This window comes from Tribolium madens, unplaced genomic scaffold (genome assembly GCF_015345945.1).
Source record: "Tribolium madens isolate multiple individuals breed KSU strain unplaced genomic scaffold, Tmad_KSU_1.1 Scaffold_7;HRSCAF=85;Tcas5.2_LG10, whole genome shotgun sequence".
In the NCBI taxonomy this organism is placed as follows: Eukaryota; Metazoa; Arthropoda; class Insecta; order Coleoptera; family Tenebrionidae; genus Tribolium; species Tribolium madens.
This window is the reverse complement of record NW_025401050.1, coordinates 6,414,078-6,435,132: the sequence shown is the minus strand read 5'-3', so window position 1 is coordinate 6,435,132 and position 21,055 is coordinate 6,414,078. Positions and strand designations below refer to the sequence as shown.

The 21,055-nt window shown below is 30.5% G+C and overlaps 1 protein-coding gene across 4 annotated transcripts in view; it reads left to right on the top strand.

Annotated features, from left to right (window-relative positions):
• Positions 1–3,056: 3,056 nt before the first annotated feature.
• LOC123010234 (protein sickie) overlaps positions 3,057–21,055 on the top strand; it is a 146,572-nt gene continuing 128,573 nt past the window's right edge. The window contains exons 1-2 of one of the 4 annotated variants that reach the window (XM_044406946.1): positions 3,057–3,237; positions 6,553–6,789. In XM_044406946.1, coding sequence (XP_044262881.1) covers positions 6,706–6,789 — 84 coding nt within the window. In that variant the 5' untranslated portion in view covers positions 3,057–3,237; positions 6,553–6,705. Of the gene's footprint in view, positions 3,300–6,552; positions 6,790–21,055 lie in introns of all 4 variants that reach the window. The other 3 variants (XM_044406945.1, XM_044406944.1, XM_044406949.1) reach the window with 3 other exon arrangements.

The window sequence follows — 21,055 nt, the reverse complement described above, 5'->3', positions numbered from 1 at the left end:
AGGGAAAACTGAAGCCAAACAGTTGTTAATTGGATTTTTAGTGACTCACCCAGTATGTGCTTGTGTTTCTAATCATTTCGTATTTCTCCTAATAAACCTCAAACTAATATACATTTAGCCATAGACTCCATAAAAGTAAATGTGGCCTGTAAATGGCTAAATACTTGAATAGGAATCATAAAATGTCTCGTAAAATTTCCCATTATGACACACTGCTTACTTTTCCGCCATTAATGGAGAAATCCTCTAAACAAGACCACAAGATAATTATTTAAAGTAAACATATAAAAGCCACGTTTTTGTTTATTTAACGTTTCGTTGAATTTTCGAATTTAAAAGTAATAAATCAGTCCGTTTGTGGTTTGGGACCTATTCATTACATCAATAAAGTTGATGAGAGACTGAAGCAACTATCGATTGAAATAGGGCAATCTGTCACTTTCAAAGGAACATTAATCATGATTACGTTTGATAAGAGTGGATCCCACAATTCCGAATCAATTAAATTTGAGACGTAACAAATAAAAAGGGTGCAGGTATTGATGTTGGGGTAATTGATGAGACATCTTTCGATTTTGTATTTAGTGGAATGCGATTTAGTTTAGACAGGAAAGAAGTCATTTCCGGTGAAGAAACATTCCATAATGTTGTAGGCTATAAATAAATAGGAAACGTTTTTCAAGCATTTTGCTGAAAATTAAAATTTTAGTCATGTATTATTCTAACTAACTACATTCTATTTTATCAACATTCGTGTCCACACTTGCGTTAAAAATCCTTTATGACAGTTTAGTTGAAATTTATGGGGGATCTAGGGTAGATTATCTTGCTTTTTCTCATTCGATCATGCAACTGTTGGCTAGAATGCTAGATCAATGCCTTCAGACATTTCACATCAAAGCGATAATAAATGGTAAAATCGAGTAAAGTAATATTGTAGTAGTTGTAAAAATGCAAGACCGCGAAGAAAGGTTTTTGTTTTGAGTTAAAATATCGTAAATAGTTGGCCTTACACACTATTGGGCTAAACCTTTTTTTGCTTGATTTATTTGTAATATAACACACTGTAACTATAAATAAAAATAAAACACAACTAAACAAATAAAAATTTGTTTATGTTTAGTGCATTTTTTTCTTTTTTCTTTAAATGTTTTTTTATTTTTTTTTGTAATAATCTTGGTAATTTTTCAATTTTTACTAAATTTTGAAAACTTATTTATTAAAAATTCTGATGCATAGAGGCTGATTCGCCTAAGATGACGAATAAAATGCAACACAACATATTCTTTCTACAAATGCGTATGCGAAAACATGTCATTTTACCTGAAACAGCATATGTTTATTTCTGAAAAGCTACATTTAGTCTTTTTTCAGTAAATTATAATACTGGCTTTCGAAAATTTATGATTTTTGTCTTCACTTTTTCTGCTTGGAGCTCTTGTGTTTTGTAATAAAAAATTGCCCCGACATCTAGCGAATTAAAAAATAGTACATTATGTTATTAAGAATGAAAGTGATAGTTTATGTGGTGAGGCTAAACGTTTATTTTGACGAACGCAGTGAGGTTGAGCCACGTAAACTTACTTTTACTTCGAGTAACATAAACTATTTTCTTCGCAAACGTATTCAAAACGAGAGTAAAGAGCAACACTATAATTAGTAAGTAAATGAACAAAATAATTAGGACGATTTGCAACTAATAAAATTACAACAACGCTTACAAAGAAATATCACGTCTCAGTATCGGAATTTGTATTGACATTTTCAAATTTTTTAATTTGACTAGTGCAGTTAGGACAAAATGTCAATGTCTGATGACCTACAATGAATCTCTCCGAAATTACTGAAACAGTAAAAGAGACAAAAAAAAACAAAAGTAAAAACGCTTAAGCTAAAAAACAGAATTTCTACTCCATGGCTAAAAGGTAAAATTTTTACTTATGATATGTTAGTCATAAAAGTGGTCACTTTTGTGACGTTTGCAGATAAAATATTTTTTGGCAATCTTTTTTTTTCTGTATTTTTCAGTTTTTGTGTATTGATAACATGATTGCACAGTAAATTATATAAATTTATTATCAAATAAATACAAAATTTATGAAATTTTATTCTTCGACACTGTCAAAATTTACGGTTTTTCTCCAGTGTAAGGAAGTTTTGACAACTGTTTGGCATTTCTCAATACAAAACGTCAAATTATTTTTAACAGATTTAAAACAAGTTTAAGCCTTGTTGACTCTAATTCGAAGAATAAAATGTTGTATTCCACTCGTTTGAGTGTAAATCGGACGCTTTATTCCACCTCGTGGATGGTAAGCCACTCGTTACACTCGTGGTTTAAAAATCCACTCGGTCAAATAAAGAGTCCGATTTACACTCAAACTCGTCGAATAAATAACTATTATTCTACAGTGTGAGTCACTTGTAGTGAATTTTGGAAATTTGTGTGTATGCAATAAACATATCTACTAATTCTAAGTTTTACCATGAAAAATTAGTATTTTTCGTTGCATCTTTAAAAATTTCAGAAATACACTAATTGATGCATAGTGTATTCTTTCTGTCTTTTCTGTTCAATTAAATTTCTAATTGAAATAATTTGTGATTTTGAAATTAGGAATTTTTTGAATGTTGCCAACTTAATTCCAAAGTTACAGTTCACTTCGACTAGAAATTTAATTGAATCATAGTAGTACAAAACTAAAATCGCAATGAATAACGATATTTTTGTTTATTTTTCTTAAAATTTGCAACTTTTAAGAAATCGACACTTGTGCGCATTTATAAATAGCAAGTTTCCACAGCAAATTCGCGTTTCTTTGGGCGAGTTAAATAGCTAAACAATCACGGTTTTCTTTCGAACTTAGATAAATCTCCTCGATGCACCCAAGTCATAAACCTCTCCGAAAATAGCCTCCACTCTATCCAAGACAAACGAGGAAAATCCACCGCAAACAAACTCTGTCAGTCAGCGCATCGTCGTTTCCTCAGTCACGTTTCAGTTTTTCAGCGTTTTCAGGTACCCACCGCGTGTCTGTTTCAGTGCGTGTCGCGCTTGCGTGTGCGTTTCGCCGTCAAAAACGTCCACCGAACTCCCGATTTCAGTGCGCTTTTAGACGCCTGAAAATTCGCTGTCGGCGGCGACGTGGAAAATTGCCGGTCAGTGGCGGTCGTGTCATGAAGCGGTGAGTTTAATTCGCGGAACGGATGGAAAATGCGCTCCGAATACGAGTTTTGGTGAGGGTGCGTGTGCCAAATGGAAATTGTGTCACGGTCTAATTAGTTTCTTAGAGAATATGGTGCGAAATTATGGGCAAGGAAGCGGATGGTGGAGGGTTTTTGTGCCTTTTAAATCGATTGCTATTTCCTGTTACTCCTTTCTGGGAGAAACACCATTTTAATTGTACCATTGTTTCGACGACTTTCTTCACAACTTTTACTGTCAAGCTCAATAAAACATCAAGTAAATGAAACGAAACAAAATGCCATGTGCTTAGAATTTTAACAGTCACAACTCATAAATATCACTTTGTTTGTCTAATTCAGAAATTTAAATAAAACAAAAATAATAAGCTGGATTTCCATAATGTTTTCTTCATTTAAATAGGACGGAGGCAACATATGTTACAAATACGGATTTACCACAAAGAAAAGTTCCTTTTCAGATTTGTTGCTTTTGTTACATCACGTCTAACATGGAAAGTGCAATAAAAATATTTCAGTTTTATTTAAAGAACTGAGATTTTAAATATAAAAGTTACTGTAACTGAATTGTGTATTAATCGGTGATTCATAGTAACAACGATCACTGCACTCGCTGCGGTTATTAATGAACAAAGTAAAAATTGGTTACAATTCAACGCATTGAAAGTGTTATGTCACTAAATTACGTAATATTTGCTGGGAAAACGTAAATCGCCATACATATCGAATTCGTGGTAAAAATGTGAATCAAATGAATATAAACGCAAAATTATTCATAGGATGTCTACTTACTGATTCATATTCAATCGTCCTACACGCCGACAACTTAATAACAACATAATATACATCAAACAAATGACGAATGAACTTAGAATCTCATTAATATGTAGGTAGATACGTTGATTAGATCTGAAATTTATTCAAAGCATGATAACGTTTAGATGTTTCGTGTGTGTCTCGAAATAATTTGCTTTGTCTCAACCGAAAATTTGCGAATTTAATATTCCATCAAAGTACGGATTTAGATTTGGATAAGAATAGACTATCTAATGATATTTTATTATCTAATGTTGGATTGCTACGTTTGAAAATAATTTGATTCTTCGATGAGCTAAGTTTGACGTGTTTTGACGAGACTTTTTTAGAGCGACAAAACAAGTGTTAAATAACAACAAAACGAAAGAAACAATCTTACAAACACAATACGTTTCTAGATTTTACTCTTATATTTACGAGTAATCTAAGATTGCAAAAAAGTCTTTGTTAAATAAGTCAAATTAATTAGTTACTAATTAGATTGTTAAATGGCAATTTGTAATTTTGCCAACATAATACGTGATAATGAACTCAAACAGTTCTACTCGTATTTAATCACCTGGTCACTGTTAGATAAAGACTCTTTAATACCTAATTTTATTGGATAAAGAGAGAGAAGAAATAACAGGCCGGTTAAAACGTATGTCGCTACGTTTCTATTAAACAAAGATACATACAGAGTGGATATAAAGTATGGGTTTTTTAAATCATCACAATAATTAATATAAATTAAAGTAATATAAAAATGTGATCGTATTTTGAGAACGCAATTTTGTTTTGTTTTTGAGTTATGCGATTTTTTTTGTCAAAATTGCATTGTATCTATTTTTTTTTTTATGTAAATATAAAGTGGATAGTTGTAATTCTTAGATCATAATCTTTATAAGAAAAATGATTTTGTAGTGGGTTGCCATTTAAAAGAATAACAAATTTTGTAGAAATTTCGAAAAATTTTATTTTTGATAAAACATCACATTTTTATAGTACTTTATTATTCATCAATTTTCCAAAAAATAAATAGTTTAAGAAAAAAACGTTTGGTTTCATACTTTAGATTCATCTGGTATATCGTATCTAATCCTTTTATATTTACCTAAAAACAAGTGGAAAAGCTTTGTACGTCATTCGGGAGTGAACGAAAAATATTTGTTGGTAATTAAGATATCTTTTTGAAAATTGTCAGTTAAGAGTCTAAAATCGGCACTAAACTAGTTCATTAAACTACGGTTTTGTGTATTGCCAACTTTAATAACAGTGTTGTCAACTTATTGTCTTAATGTAAACATGGGATAAAGTCATAATTCTATTGCTAACGTATATTTGCTTATAATTCTCTCATTCTTAGTGGAAAATAAGACTTTAGTGCCTTGATACATAAATAACTATTTTCACAGTTTTTAAGATTTTGCTTGTTTTATTTTATTTTTTTATAATCAATATTCGTAAAAACGTTATAACACGTTTAAACCAATAAGCAAGATATGTCAAGATTAACTAAAATTACAAAATATTTAATAATAATAGTAATAACATTTCTGGATTAATGTATTTAGATCTATGGTGAAATGCTAACAAATAGTTAATTAAGTATTCTTTCACAAGAACAAACGAAATTAGTAAAAAATTGATCTTAGCGGTTTACAGCAATTTGAAACAAATATTACAGTGTAATAAACGATTTTTTTGTAAAGTAAATAATTAGAAATTTTTAAACTATAATAGCTAAAACATTCCAAAAATTGGTTGACCTCTAATTAAATAATACATTGTTACTTTAAAAAAATCTAAAGTTAATGTTATTTAGGGTGATTCATATAAAATTATGTGCTTGACGAACTTTGGATAAATTGATACATGAAATTGTCATTATGTTTTGGATATTTTTGGAACAAACATCACTTGGAGAGATTAAAGATAGTGATTTTTGGATCTAGTATTTTGCGAATTTTGCAACCTTTTTTTCGTTACGCTCTGTACATAAAAACAAATATATTTTTTTAAATTTAATTGCGAATGGCGATTTTTCATAAGTTTTTCCTCTAATTAAAAAAGTTATTTATTAAGTTTATAATCAAATTCAGAGATTATGATATAGTTAGGACCCAAATGTTGGTAATTTTGTCACCATATTTGGGGCGCGAGCTAATTACAAAGTTCACTGTTGGGATTTTGCCCAAATTAAAGGATAAAGTGTCGTTAAGTCTTCTGGAATTGCATACAGGTGGCCAATATATGCCTAAACTAATCCTTCTGATCACGAAACTTGATAGTTTCTATCATGGGAAAATAATGAGTTTCAGGTGTTACATTTTTCCTATTTGCTGTTCCACAATGAATAATGAATGCCAATTCGCGAAGTCGATGATGTAAGATCATTGTTCCATTCCAAGCTGTCGAACGTGATCGAGAATGTCTAAATGACGGATTTCCGGTCACAAAGTCGTGTCTGCCACCACTCATTAAATTTATTTTGAAAAGCTTCCACTTTCTGCTTCAGCCGTTTTGTTCCTTGACATAAATCAATTTGTGCAGACGCTCTCTTACCACCGGAATGGATATTCCATGTTCGGTATTAATCAGTTTTCGATCGGGTGAAGTGTGGGTGAACGATGCCGTTTTTCTGCTTTGAACTCGGTTAAATTTGAGTGAAAGTGTTGAAAATGGTGACGGGATAAGCTTGAGGATATGTTTCCGGGGTGCATCCGGGGGCCCCGTTCCACGCAGGGCTCCACGGATGATATCAGCAAGCAGACGAAGTCCATTGTTCAGGTTAGTTGCCGGATTTATTAATCTCGCAGGTGCAATGAGGAAACTTGAACGAGAGATGCTTACGAGACGCTTACAGGGAGGAGAAAATTATGACAAAGTTGGAGTTTTTAATATGGGGGGTTGGCTTTATGGCATGGAGTTATACTGTAAAAATTAAATCGCCCGGAAGCGCGACCGAGGTTTATTTTTTTGACGTTTGCGTGGAGATTGGCTTAGTGAAGTCAATCGGAGACAGATATGAAATTTATTCATGCAAATTTTGGCAAATAAAGCTAAAAATCTGTTTTAAAATATTGTTTGCTTGCAATTCAATGTTTTTATCAGGGTAGCGTGTTTTTCTAAAGTTATGTTGTCAACACTGAATATGGCGTTTTTTTGCTTAAATTATTTATTTTTTGGAAACAAAAACTAATTCATGGAGAAACTACTATAAAAATCTGGACATTTCTCAAGAATACGTAATATTTTTGAATATTTTTTTTTGTTTTTGAGTTATGCAAAATTTTTAATATTTTTAAATGGCAACTCACTATAAATTTTTTTCTACTAAGAATTACAATTATTTTATTCAATTTTTAGCGAAAAATATTTTTATATACATTCATAAAATGAAATTGCATTAGGTATTACATTTTTTATAGCACTTTAATTTATATTAATTATTATTTGACGAAGACAAATGAGTAAAACAACTTTTGGTGTATACTTTTTGTTAATCCTGTACGTAGTACAAACAAAAGATTTCAAAAATGCAGTCGAATGAATTTTTAATTTTTATTACATTTTTGATAATTATTTTTTGAAGTAACACAATCTATTAAACAAGAAATTTTTTTAAATATTTTTGTTGTTGAAATTTATAGTACAAATACTTTATCTAAACCGTGTGTCTACACTTTTGTGTAAATCTTTATTCAATAGATATGTATATGTATTAACAACAGTAGATTACATGCCCGGTGGAAAAGGAGTCATTACCTCGAGAGTTGACCTCGAGGTTTGTATACTATTTTATTTACAATCACATTTGCTATGCAAACTAATTAAATTTAAATTTTTGACATTTGATGATTTCATAACCTTGGTAATCTTTCTCCACCACGGAATGTAATGACAAATTTCTCGCCCTATAAAAGGTTAGAAATCGTCATATTATTATAGTGAATGTGAATAAAATATTTTAAAAATATGATAAAGCTTAATCATGTACATTGTAATTCTTTTCTCTTTAATATTTTTTTTGATAAAAAATGAAACAAGAGATATAAAACATGTCTCACATCTTTTGTATTTTTATCTTTACGTATTAACGTCACTAGATCTATGACAAACGTCAAAATTTGTTTACAAGCTAGATCAAAAAGTACTTATTAAAAAAAATGTACTTACTGTTGTAATCCTTCATAAATTACTTTCAAACCACTGGATGTAATTTTTCGATCTCTAAAAGGTTAGGAATCGATATATTATTATAGTGGTTGTGAATAAAGTATTTTACAAATATAATCGTTTAATTTTTTTTTTAATCAAAAATGTGAATTATGTTTTTAATTAATTAATTTTTTTTTGATTAAAAATGCGACAGGAGATATAAAATTTAACATATATTTTCTGTTCATGTACAGGAAGCCCCAGAACTCGCGCCCCAGAGAAAATTTTCAAGTAAGATGAGATACCAATAACATTTATTTTTTGACATTTGACATTTTTTTATATCTATTTAATGATACTGATGATCTTGTATACATATGTTTTTTATACAGAGTGGTTATAAATGATTTTCATCTAGACAGCTGTGAATTTTCCATGTAAAATAAAAAATGCCGCTTTACGAAAATAGGGGTACCTACTTGTTGTAACTCAAAATTAAAAAATCGCCGTTTACTAAGCGTCCACTTCAAAAATAGACTTCAATTATAAACTTGTTGTCTTCCAAAGTATACATTATTATCGATTATTATTGGAAATTAGTTGAAACAATAAAAAATTAATTAAAAACAATTTATTATTAATTAATAAGTGACACTAATGACAGAACTAGAGCTTTCAAAAAAGTAGAGCGGCACAAATAAAGTTACATGCAAAAAAATTCCAAAGCTGGCTAGATGAAAATCATTTATAACCACTCTGTATAATTATTTAGTAAAGGTACAAAAATTTTGCCAATAAAAGCCATAAATAATATTGAAGAGAGTTACAATTTAGGATACAGCGTCCTTGTTTGCTCTCCTAATAGGCTGTAGCAAAAAAAGTTGGAAAATTATTTTCCAACAGAAATAAATAGAGTCAAAATGCAAAATTCAAACTCTCATAACTTCGAAATTTTTATAGATAAAATTTCTTTAACATTTTTTCCATGTTTCTGATATCTTACTTTATATGACATTTTTGTCTGGGGCGCGAGTTCTGGCGCACTCTGTATACATTGTTTTTCATCTTGTCATCCATGGAATTTTTTTACATGCAAATTTTTCTGTGTCGCTCTACTTTTTTTTCAACCAGATAGTTTTGTCAACAGCGACAGCTGTCAATCGAAATAAATTAACGTCTGAGGTTTATTAAATTCAATAGAAGAAGTTTTTTTGAATCTTAATTTTTAATTATATTTATACTAAGATCCTTCTGGTACTAAAACTTCAACGTTGACATTTGAGACTGAAACTTAAACATTAGGTGTTTACATTTGTGTTACAAACTCGAGAACTAAGATTAAACCTGTGAAATTCTATTAGTTACAAATTGCTTTAGAGAATTAACTCGAATATCTCTCTTAATCTCATTTATGATAATTGATTAAATTTATGCATACATGCGAAAGGCCTTAAATATTTGTTTATTTTAATATTTAAATTAGTAATTGATAATTATTATAAAAAAAACAGAAACGCGCGAAACCTCACTGAAAGTGTGGAAATTTTGAGTGAATCATTTTGATTTGTTTCATATTAGACTCGTTAGTTCGTTGTCATAACGAGTAATTAAAAATAGAAAAATCCAAGATGAAAGAGTGACTTCAAACGAACGCTGCGCTAATTTAATTAACTCAGACTCAGTGCCAAATTATTTTAATAAATCATTACTGTCATCTTTTTTTTCACAAAAATAATAAGTCACTAGGAGACTATAATTTAGTGAAAAAATGCCCAATAAAATCGTCCTCCCTCTCCCAAACTATGTAAAAACATCTCTCCCTAGTTTACACAGACGCCTCTGTATGTGTGTTGTGCGATGATTTACGACGTTGCTGAAACTTCTAAAATGAGAAAAGCAGAAGAGAAGACTCTCTGATCTCAGCCAATTCCCAATTCTCCTTCCTTTGATAAATTCACAGAACCCTGCTTATTTGACGAAAACTATATTTACACTTCGGGACTTGATTGAACGGAGGCACACCTGACGCTAGACGAAGGGAAAAATGACAATGACAAAACTGGAGAAACCTCTCCTCGAGACTGAATTTTTGCGACAATATCTCATTTTTCTGAAAAATACGGAAATTTGCCAGGGAATTAAAACAATCACTTTTTGAGCCTAATTAACTTGTTATTATTTTATTATTTTTATTGATTTTCACAGTTTTTGTTCTATGAATATCATTGATATTGTTCACGATTTTATCGAGAGAAACAATACACCAAAACATGAAATGTTGTATCAGTCGATTATATCCTTACACGAGTTGCACATAAACAATGAAATGTAAATAATATTTACACCAAAAAGATAACAATCTGAACAAAACTCACACGCTATTCCTTAAACAACTGACTGTTTTGTGACATCTAACAAAATATTATAAATTTCATTCGTGCCAGACCGAGGCTGCTAATGAAAATTTCAGTTTTATTGTAACTGAAACTAAAATCTATGATAATGCAAGTTTCAAACGAGAATTTTCACGGTTATTAGTTTATTGCACTTATTTATTAACTTACTTGTTTGTTAATTGATTAATGTTACATAACGCTGAACTTGCAGTAATGAGACATTATTTCTGGTGGATGCGCTAGGTTTAATCATAATAATTGAGCCACAATTGGAATTTACTATGATTAAACTTGTAACAAACAAAACTGTTGTGTTTATTATTTAATTACCGAATCATTAGCGGAACAGAAGCGAAAATTTGTGGAGTTATTGCTGGTGACAGATCGGAGTAATGCTTTGATAAAAAATTACTTTTTTCGTCTGGAATTGATCGGAGGATTAATTGCTTTTAACGTGAAATTTGAGACATTAATTGCACCATTTTGTAATTCATGAATGAAATTATGAGATGTAAGTAGTGGGGGTTTAAGTTTAGATCTTGCTAGTAAAATGGGAATGTGCTCTTTTTATATTTCAGCGGCTTTATTAAAGGGGTGTTTGATCTTTTGCTTCAGGGTAGAGGAAACGAGATTTGTGAATTGTATTTTAGCATCTTTTTCAGTTTTATTGTCGCATTTTCAGTTTGTTTTCAAATCAATATTTTAAGTGTTTTAACATTTTTTTAACAATAATTTGCTATTTTATCAATAAAACGCGAAATTTCATTTTTAAAATATTTTTTATTTATTATTTCTGCAATTTTTGGATTGATCACTTTTGACAGTAAAAAACTGGACATTATAAATTTATGTAGGTACAGTTGTCTCAAAATTTTGTTTTTGTTCTGCGAGTATGATTAGTTTTGAAAAAAAATCAGATGTTTATTGTAAAAAATTCTTTTTTATTTAATTATTTTTTATAATTAAAAATGAGACGGGAGATATAAAATTTAAGATATATTTTCTGTTTATATAATTATACAATGTGATTCAAAATGATTTTCATCTAGTCGTCTATGGAATTCTTTTCCATGTAAATTTTTCTGTGCCGCTCTACATTTTTTCGACTAGATTGCTTTTACTTTTACCATAACATATACCTATGTTGTGTCTTTTTTGTTTCTTTTTGCATTGTAGAATATCAGTATTTGGCATTTTGCACTACTGACTGCACTAATCATGTATTAGTTAAATTAATAGACACTTTTAAAAATTTAACACAAATTCCGATACTAACGCGTGATGTTTATTTATAAGCGTTGTTATAATATTATTACTTGCAAAGGGTCCTGATTACTTTGTTCATTTACTGGTTAATTATAGTTTTGCTCTTGTTCTCGATCTGAATACGTTTGCGAATAAAATAGTATATGTTATTCTTCTTCTCCATATACTATCACTTTTACTCCTAATAACATAATATATTATTACAACGCTATTTATGGCAGTTTTTTAAATAATTGTGAATAATTTTTAATATTTCTATAATTTTTTTAAAATTTATGATGAATTTTTGTTTCTAGTAGATGTCCATTATTGTAAGTAAATTATTATTATAACTTATGACAAATTTGATTTTAATTATCATTAAAAAAGGGTTTCATACTTATCAAATTCGAGCCATTTCACGACGCCTCAGTGTCTGATATCAGTGATATCGAATAATTTCGGCATTAATTTCACCCTTCGTAACCCATTATATACTTACTCTAGACACACACATTCATGTTCCGACATTAAAAAAGACGCAAATGAATACAAATGTTCGCTAAAATAAATGAAGAGTCGCCCACAATTAACACAAAGTGCCAACACAATAAAAAATCTACCCTTTCATATATTTTGCGGAATAATAAAGTCGTCAATTTTTTCATCCCTCGGAAATTTTGATTGACGTTTTTCATATTTTATATGTTTCAATTAAGGGAAAATCCCTCGCTGTTCGACGTTCATCAATCACTAAGTCGATAAATAAAGTTACAACCCTCGATGGCTTTAACTGCTTGTCAGCGATAAAGCACACTATGTTGATTATGAGGTAGGAGACAGTTCGCGGAAAGATATGAGGGATTTTACGAGTTTAAGGGCACGTTTTTGGCCATAAAACTCATTTAAATATGATTTTTTATCAGCAATATTTTGAAAATTTAATTTTTATTACAACCAAAAATGTCGCCGTTTGTTATCGATCGGGGGTTTTATTTTATATACGAAAGTAACATGCATCTTTTATGTACCCCCAAGAAAAACACCTGAGACTTCCGTGACTCACATTATTATTGCGTTTTTGAATCAGTTTTCCATTAGGGAAGAATACTGCGTTTAAAGTCGATGAATAAATTATAAAAATAGTAAAAAAAACGGTATGTGCCGCATTCCTGTGGGATACTCTGTGCGTTTGAGTTCCCTAATCAGCTTGGTGGCCAAATAGTTAATAAAAATGCATCAAATGTGTAACAACAACAAACAGCGTCCAAATTATACACATAAAGCAACCACAACAAACACAGTCCAAACTAAACGTCGTAACAATTTTCTTCACTACTCCTGGAATACCATCTTTCGATTACAAGAAGCTCGTAGCGTCCCAAGAGATGTTTTCCATTCCCCCCATATAATTTATATGGAATTACATGGATTCCGATAATACGATAATACTTTTATCTGCTACACTAGATTACCGTCAACTGCAAAAATGCTGATGCGCTTTTCTTCCACGTTTCGGTAAAATCTGGCGCCATTTCAGCCTTCTAATTGTGTACATTTAATTCTTGTTCGTTTTTTCTTGGAACGAGAAGCAAATGTTGCGTGAGTCATTAGATACACTTAATTTTATTGCAATTTGTTTACGAACCGATGATCGTGCTAATAAAATGGCTTGAAAGCTGAATGAATGATGGATCTGTTGTGACCGGGACGCCAAAGCTCGTTAAGACCGGAATCTTGAAAATATAAAACTAGCACTGTCCTCGATTCGGTTGGAGGAAGTCAATGTTATGGAATCAAGTGGATGTTTTACATGATAGTGAGATCCCCTGTTTTTATGTGGCAAGACGGACCGAAATTTATGAGTTTTAAAATTAGCCGGAATACACGAGAAATACGAGCTTTTATGTTGATTAAAGTTTAACAGCTGTTGTATTAGGATGGCGAGTTGCTTGCATTTCATAAACAACCAATTGAGCTCATGTCTGGAATTTGTTATCTGAGGAAGAAGCAATCTACATAGAAATCCATTAGATGGTTTTGTCATTCGACAAAAAAGAAAAGTTTTAATACCCACAATGGGAAGGTTTCATTGACGGGAAACGTATGACGTGTTGCGCGACATTTAATTTTGAATAATAAACAAAATATGAGCTGTCGAAGATTTCAAGGTCATTTGGACAGACTTAACACACAACAACTAAATTTGGTATATATGTTTCTGGTGTGTTTCTAAATCAAAATATACACTTGCCGTTATTGACAGACGATCAATATGGCATATGTGAGGACTTGATCTTTTCAAGGTCATCTGGACAGGCTTGTCCTAGCACAACTAAATTTTGTAGGAGTGTTTCTAGAGCAATTTTAATTGCAAATATTGTGTATTTTTGTTTTTAATTTACATATTTACGTTATAAAGAATAAATTCTTTATTTTGTAACAATGTATTTGTAGTAGTTGCCTGTTAAAGTAATTGTACCTTCCAGACCGATTTGAATGAATTAAATTTAGATATAGACAAGTCTGGCGTACTCGAATAAAACGCGATAAAAGCTCACACGAAAAGCTATTTTCTAACTTTAGATATGAAAGGAAAAATGTGTATTCCTAGTCTACTGAAGGATCATCGACGTGAGTGGGCATCCGATAACACTTGAGGAGTATTTTCGATAAGTTTGCAGAGTGGTCCTAACAGCTCACCTCGAGTGCTATTTAAAGCCGGAAATCCGGAAAAATGCGAATTTATCGAGTCTTTTTACTGATACTACACACACATTTTCCTTGTTAAATCTGCAAGTCACATTTTAACCCTCCTATTTGTAATAGTTTATGTCAGTTATTGTACACTTTACTAAAATAATTAATGGCCCTACATGTGAAATTTGGGTTGACGAAGGGTTGGAAAGGGACTGTCAATTACACCACACAAAATCTGGTACATTATTTAGGATTGGGACGAAAGAAGACGCTCATTTTTTATTTAGAAATATGTTTTCCGGGGTCGTCATTGTTATTATTGGGGTGCTTTAGGATAGACATGGCTTTTGACCGCATCTCTGACCCGCAATAAAGTCAAGAGACTGGTGTATCAGATGGTCAGGAATTGTGAAATTAGACGGGAGTGGCTTTGATTATTATTTTTGGATTAGAAATGAAAGGACGTAAAGCAATATTTTATTAATTCATTGACGAAGAGTTTCTCCGATTAAAAATACGATAGTAAATAACACCCTTTTTAATTATTTTTACAGAAATCAGAAAGATTTTTATGTTAAACATATCATTATAAGAAAGTTCCGGTTCTTTAAAGAAAAATAAAATAAAAGGAAATTTGATGAAGTAGAGATCTGAGCATAAATTCGTGAAACAATAGCTAAATAAGGGTCATGATACATTTTTTAGAACGATTTTTACATGACTGAATAAAAAAATCTTATTTTTTAAAAGAAGTTTGTGTTTTTTAATAAATGTATGTACATACGTGTACATACATTAAGAAATTAACTGTTAGTATTTTTTTGTTTTGAAGAAAAAGCGTAGCAATTTTTACACAGAATAAAAGAACAAAATTTATTATTTTTGCAAAAAAACATCTTTTTTTAAATATTTCTTAAATCAGAAATTTACTTCTTTATATTGCGTGGCAAAAATACATTTAGGGTGAGGAATCAAACATTTTTTGGTTAAATTATCTATTTCTTGAAAAAAGTAATTTATAAATGATAAAGTGCTATAAAAATGCGAATGTTTCTTAAGAATACAATTTTTCAAATTTTTTTATTACAATTTTTAATTTTTTCAAATGACAATTCACTATTAAAGTTTTTTGCTGTGGTCTAATGGTGGATTTATGCTTCCGCATTTAACATGTATCATTTAAGAATTTACATTTAAGAAGATTAATTATGCATTTTCAATGGTAACATTTATACTATCATTTAACATTCAAGTTTTAGTATTTAAGATATAATTTAATTTAAGAGTTCGCCAACTTTTAACTTTTTAAGTTAAATGACAAATAAAAATGATAAAACCTGTGACTGTCAGAATCCTGTCATTACTAACATTAATCACACTTGAAAAGTGAAACTTTTGTCGGAAATAATAAGAATTAATATGGAAGATGCTGCACTCGTAAAAAATGTTGGAGAATATAGTTTGTAGATTGTTACTAATTTAACAAATGTTTGTGTAAAATACGAGAATTTTAATTACTTTTTGCTTAAATTCGAAAATTTAGTAAAATGCCAAATCCGTTAATTCTTAAATGATAAATCTTTAATATGGAAGCATATTATTAAAATTATAACCATCTATGTTTTTTTTTTTAATTTTTATAAAAAAAATACACGTAAGTTATCATATCGACAAAAAAGTGCATAATTAAAAAAAAACAAATTTATATTTGATAGCACTTTAATTTTTATGAATTTTTATTGTTTGAAGGGAAATGATTAAAAAAAAACGTTTGGTTCCATACTTTTTATTCACCTTGTATGTAATTTATTTCCAAAGGATTCAAAGGAGTACCAAGGAAGTACATCCTTTCTTTCTAAGCTACCGAGTAAAAAATACAAACTTGGAAAATGAAAGGAAACAATTTTTTCTTCTAAGAGATTGTATATTTTTCCTATCCTTAAAAATTTCTTAGCCTGAAGTTGTCTTTAGTGTTAGAAAAAGTTATATATTTATACATTTTTGAATGCATTTTCTAGAAAAAGCAATAACTTCTTTAATTGTTACACAAATATGTAATAATTTTTAAAAAGACCAATTTTAAGAAAGAAATAAAATAAAACACAAAATTTTGACATAACTTGCAGAAGTAATTATTTATTTACATATTTTAACATAGTCTCGAAAGCTTTTATTTTCTGTGCTAGATTTTAGATAGGAGACTGAAAAACATTTTATACTGTGCGGTACTTGTTGGAGAAAAATGAGGCTATTTTCAAAAATATTGTCCAAAAATTTTGAGAAAACTTAACAAAGTCTTGCGAGTTACATGAATTTTTTAATGTGATTAATTATTTCAATAATAAAAATTGCTCATTTTTAATATTTTAACCTTTATTTATTTCTTTAATGCACATCTATCTTGTAACTATTTAAAAAAAAACTCCTTAATAAACTTTTTGCTTAAATTTTTCAAAAATAATAAAAAAACTGAAACCACGTGTACTTACGAGTATTTTCTCTCTCTACGTAATAAAATTTTGTATTAATTTGTTATTATCTATCTGTAATAGCTTTAATAGTTAAGAAATAAAGTGTTTTTTTTTTTGTATTATTTTGATTACGCACTAAAATAATTTTTAGTAACTCTACTCTAATATTTTACTTTTCCACATTTTTTTGAAAAGTTTCTAATCTTAAAATCTTCTCGCTAACCACATGTTTTATTCTCAATAAATTTAACTTAATCTGAATTCAATTAAAATAACCAAATTTGATCTCCCATCCTGTTCTTATAAATAATCCCTAATAAAAACCCATCTCGCCCGATGGTATTCCAATTGGAATTGATTATGCTCACGTAGCGGCATCCAGAGTGCCGCAAGTGTCATTATTTCCACTCAATTAAAGATGAAACTGATCCTCGTAGCAAGTTAGCGTGTATGGAGACTAGTCTATTAATAAATCATGCTGGTATTCAACCCTATCCTGACCCTCTGTTTACGGAAAAGGGATCGAATGTGTTGCTTTTGGATCGCCAATGAAGTCTATTAAATTGCTACTTAGTGCAGCATTTTACGAGTACAAAGACAGAATGTGCATGGAATGAAGGTGTTTATGGGCCATTTCTACTATCTACTGAAATAGCACAGACGGAATTAGCTCGGGAAGATGTTTATCAAAACGGGACGAATTTTAAATTGTCACAAGCGACTCTCTTGTGACTCGAGATGAACGATTAAGATTAGCGGATTTTGGGAGAGAAAACAGCAAATGTGTTACTATTTTTACTCATTCTGTCTCGAATCTCACATAAATAATTGGATCTGTTAATCACAGAAGTAGGAACTGGAAACGAATGTTTCTTTTCAAAGGTGGTGAACGAATTTCTTAAGTAATCATTTATGTACTGAGATAAAACAGACAGTACAGATGACAAGTCCTAATAATGTTAATTTAAAACGTGTGTTATGTGTCAGTAGTGGCTTTAAGAGTTGTAAATCCATTAAAAAATATTTGGTAAGTTGCACCACCTGCAAATAATTGAACATATTTATTCAAATTAAACTTTCTCACTAATGGCCAACTTTAACAAAATTTATCTACTCATAAGCATGTTGTGAGAGTAATAAACATGAAAGTTTGTAATTTGGGTATAATAAAGCTCGTACAAATGTTTCTAGAAAAGCTTTTATCAGCAAACGTCACAAAAGTAACCACTTTTATGCCTAAATGTCACAAGTAAAAGTTTTACTTTTCAGGCATGGAGTAAAATTCTATTTTTACTAAAACGTTATAGCTCCAACGCTCTCAACCCGTGTAAAAATTAATTAACCATCTCTCTCGCGCAAAATTGTTTTTAGAGAGGGGACCACGGAGCAATTTTGCTGGCCACTATAGTAAAGAGTATCAAACTTTAGACAATAAAAAAAAAGGTTGATGAAATATGAAAATTCAATCCAACCTTTACTGCACCGAACGGGTTATTTTTGTTAATTAATATTATTTGGACCAAGAGTCCATGAAAATGGTAAGTTGAAAATAAAATTAACTCAAGAGTGCGTCAAGAAAATCAAACGAAAAACTAAAGGCAACGTTACTATTGATTTAAAAAAGGAAAAAGGAATGTGTAATTTAATTTAATTTGAGGTTATCATATGAAGTTATTATTTCTATCGACGTAACAAAAACTAGATGAATGTACGCACTGAACTAACAAAAAATAGGTTTCCAGCCTATTATCAGAAAAATTGTGAAAATTCAATTATTCAAAAATTGAATTGAATTGACTTTAATTATACAGGATGCGGCAGAACTCGCGCCTCAGAGAAAAATGCCATATAAGGTAAGATACCAGGAACATGGAAAAAATGTTAAAAAAATTTTATTTATAAAAATTTCGAAGTTATGAGGGTTTAAAATTTGCACTTTGACTCAATTTATTTTGTTGGAAAAATATTTTTTCTAGTTTTTTTGCTATAGGCTATTAAAAGAGGAAACAAGGAAGCTGTATCCCAAATTGTAACTCTGGTTAATGTTATTTGTGGATTTTATTGGCAAAATTTTTGTACCTTTACTAAATAATTGTAAAAAAACAATACGAAATTAGCAGTATCATTAAATAGACATAAAAAATGTCAAATGTCAAAAAATAAATGTTTAAATTTTTTGACAGATAGAATTTTTTATTTTTTTCATGTTCCTGTTATCTTATTTTACTTGAAATTTTTTTCTGGGGCGCGAGTTCTGTATAAAATACTTGCAAATCAGATAGTGTGGGGTTAGAAGGAGGCGAGCGGCAAAGTCGCGGGCCCCCTTTGTAAATTTAGACAAAATCTGATAGTGTGAGTTCTACTCAGGGGCCAAGTTTGGTGATAAAACAGTATGTTATTCGGAGTAAAACTGAGTTTATGTAATTTAGCTGAATTATTTACCTCACTACGTGCAGCTTCGCCATATAAAATATTACTTTTACTCCTAATAACATAATATACTATTGTCTCGTAAAATATGACTATTATTATTGTTTAATTTGGAAAGAGAGGGTATTATAAATGTTTTACCAAATTACTTAATAATAATGTAATACAGTTGCTTGCTTTGTGAATTGCGGCTGAATTGTAAATAAGTTTATTACTCTTGGCGAAGTTATAACCGAAGGGTTCTCATGGGATAAGAAATTGTTCTCGACTTGAATTAGATTTTACAAAATGAAATAATTTAGATTAAACAATTTTCTTTTAAATAATTGTTATTTTTAACACAATTTAAGAAGTGGTAGAATGAAAATATTACGTTTAATCCGATTCCATCCCTTGTATTATTGGGGCTATTACATCCCTTGTTGTAAGTTTTTCCGCATCATTACCCCAAATACAGCTGAAAATTGCAATATTTGTGCCGGGTGTCTACTCATAACAAAAAATTAGTTATCATCGTTGTGCCAGCATCCATTCTATTACAGTTAATGAAAATGAAACCGTGTTGTTTCTCACCACCAATAAAAAATAAATTAATTTCCATTAATACAAATAAGCCGAGTTGAAAGGTTGACTGGGTAGATTAGAGCTAATGAAAGGGATGATTGGATTGGTTTTATCAAATGATTTTTCCGATTAAATGTGAACACATCCTCAATTCAATTCTAGAAAAACGACTTGTCTGTCATTGCAATAATTGCTTCGTCCACTTATTTAAATGCACTCAAGAGTTGTTAGTACCCGAAAAGTGCTTCAATTATCCCATAAAGATAACCCTAATGGCGACAGAGCAATACGTTGGGAGATATACGATCCTCTGGACTTTTTTCAACTTTCTCCCCCAAAGAAAGAACGTTGGTAAAGTATAGATTTTCGGCTAAGACGGGGATAAAGGTGGTGTAAATAATGCAGCTCACGTAACCTTGTCGTATTTGAGTCAGAAATAGCACCAAATAGGGAGAGAACTTGAACGGGGATGAGGTCCTTGCCCCCCCTTTAGTTGCTCTAATGTGACGATGCATCTTTTTACAAGCGATGGATTTGATCGGAATTTCATTGGTTGGTGATAAGCTTATGAGCGAAAATTTAGCAAGGGGGGAAAAGCTTAGTTGTAGGAAAAATGTGTGTATGTAATTTTTGCTTAAGAAATTATAAAACTTCTTTATGTGGAGCTCTTGAGTCTTGAGTGTGCAAAAAACTGCATTTTAGATGCGATGCGTCAATAGAGGGTCTCGCCACTGCTCGCGGCGGCAAGCCGTTACACACGCAATTTTTTAGAAACATCAATGACACTTGAAAAAATGCAATAATTATATCTTACTAAAGCGTGATAGCTCCATCGCATCACACCCATGTAAAACGTTCAATTAACCATCTCTCTCGAACAATGCGGGGAAAGGGGAACGGTGCAATTTTATTAGACACTATAGCAAAATATATCAAACTTTAGACAATAAATGATGATGAAAAATGAAAATTCAATTCATCCTTTACTGCAACGGACGGGTGATTTTCGTTAATTCACCTTATTTCGGCTAAAAATCCATAAAAATGAAAATTAAACAAAAAAAATGCACCAAGAGTGCGTTGAATTTC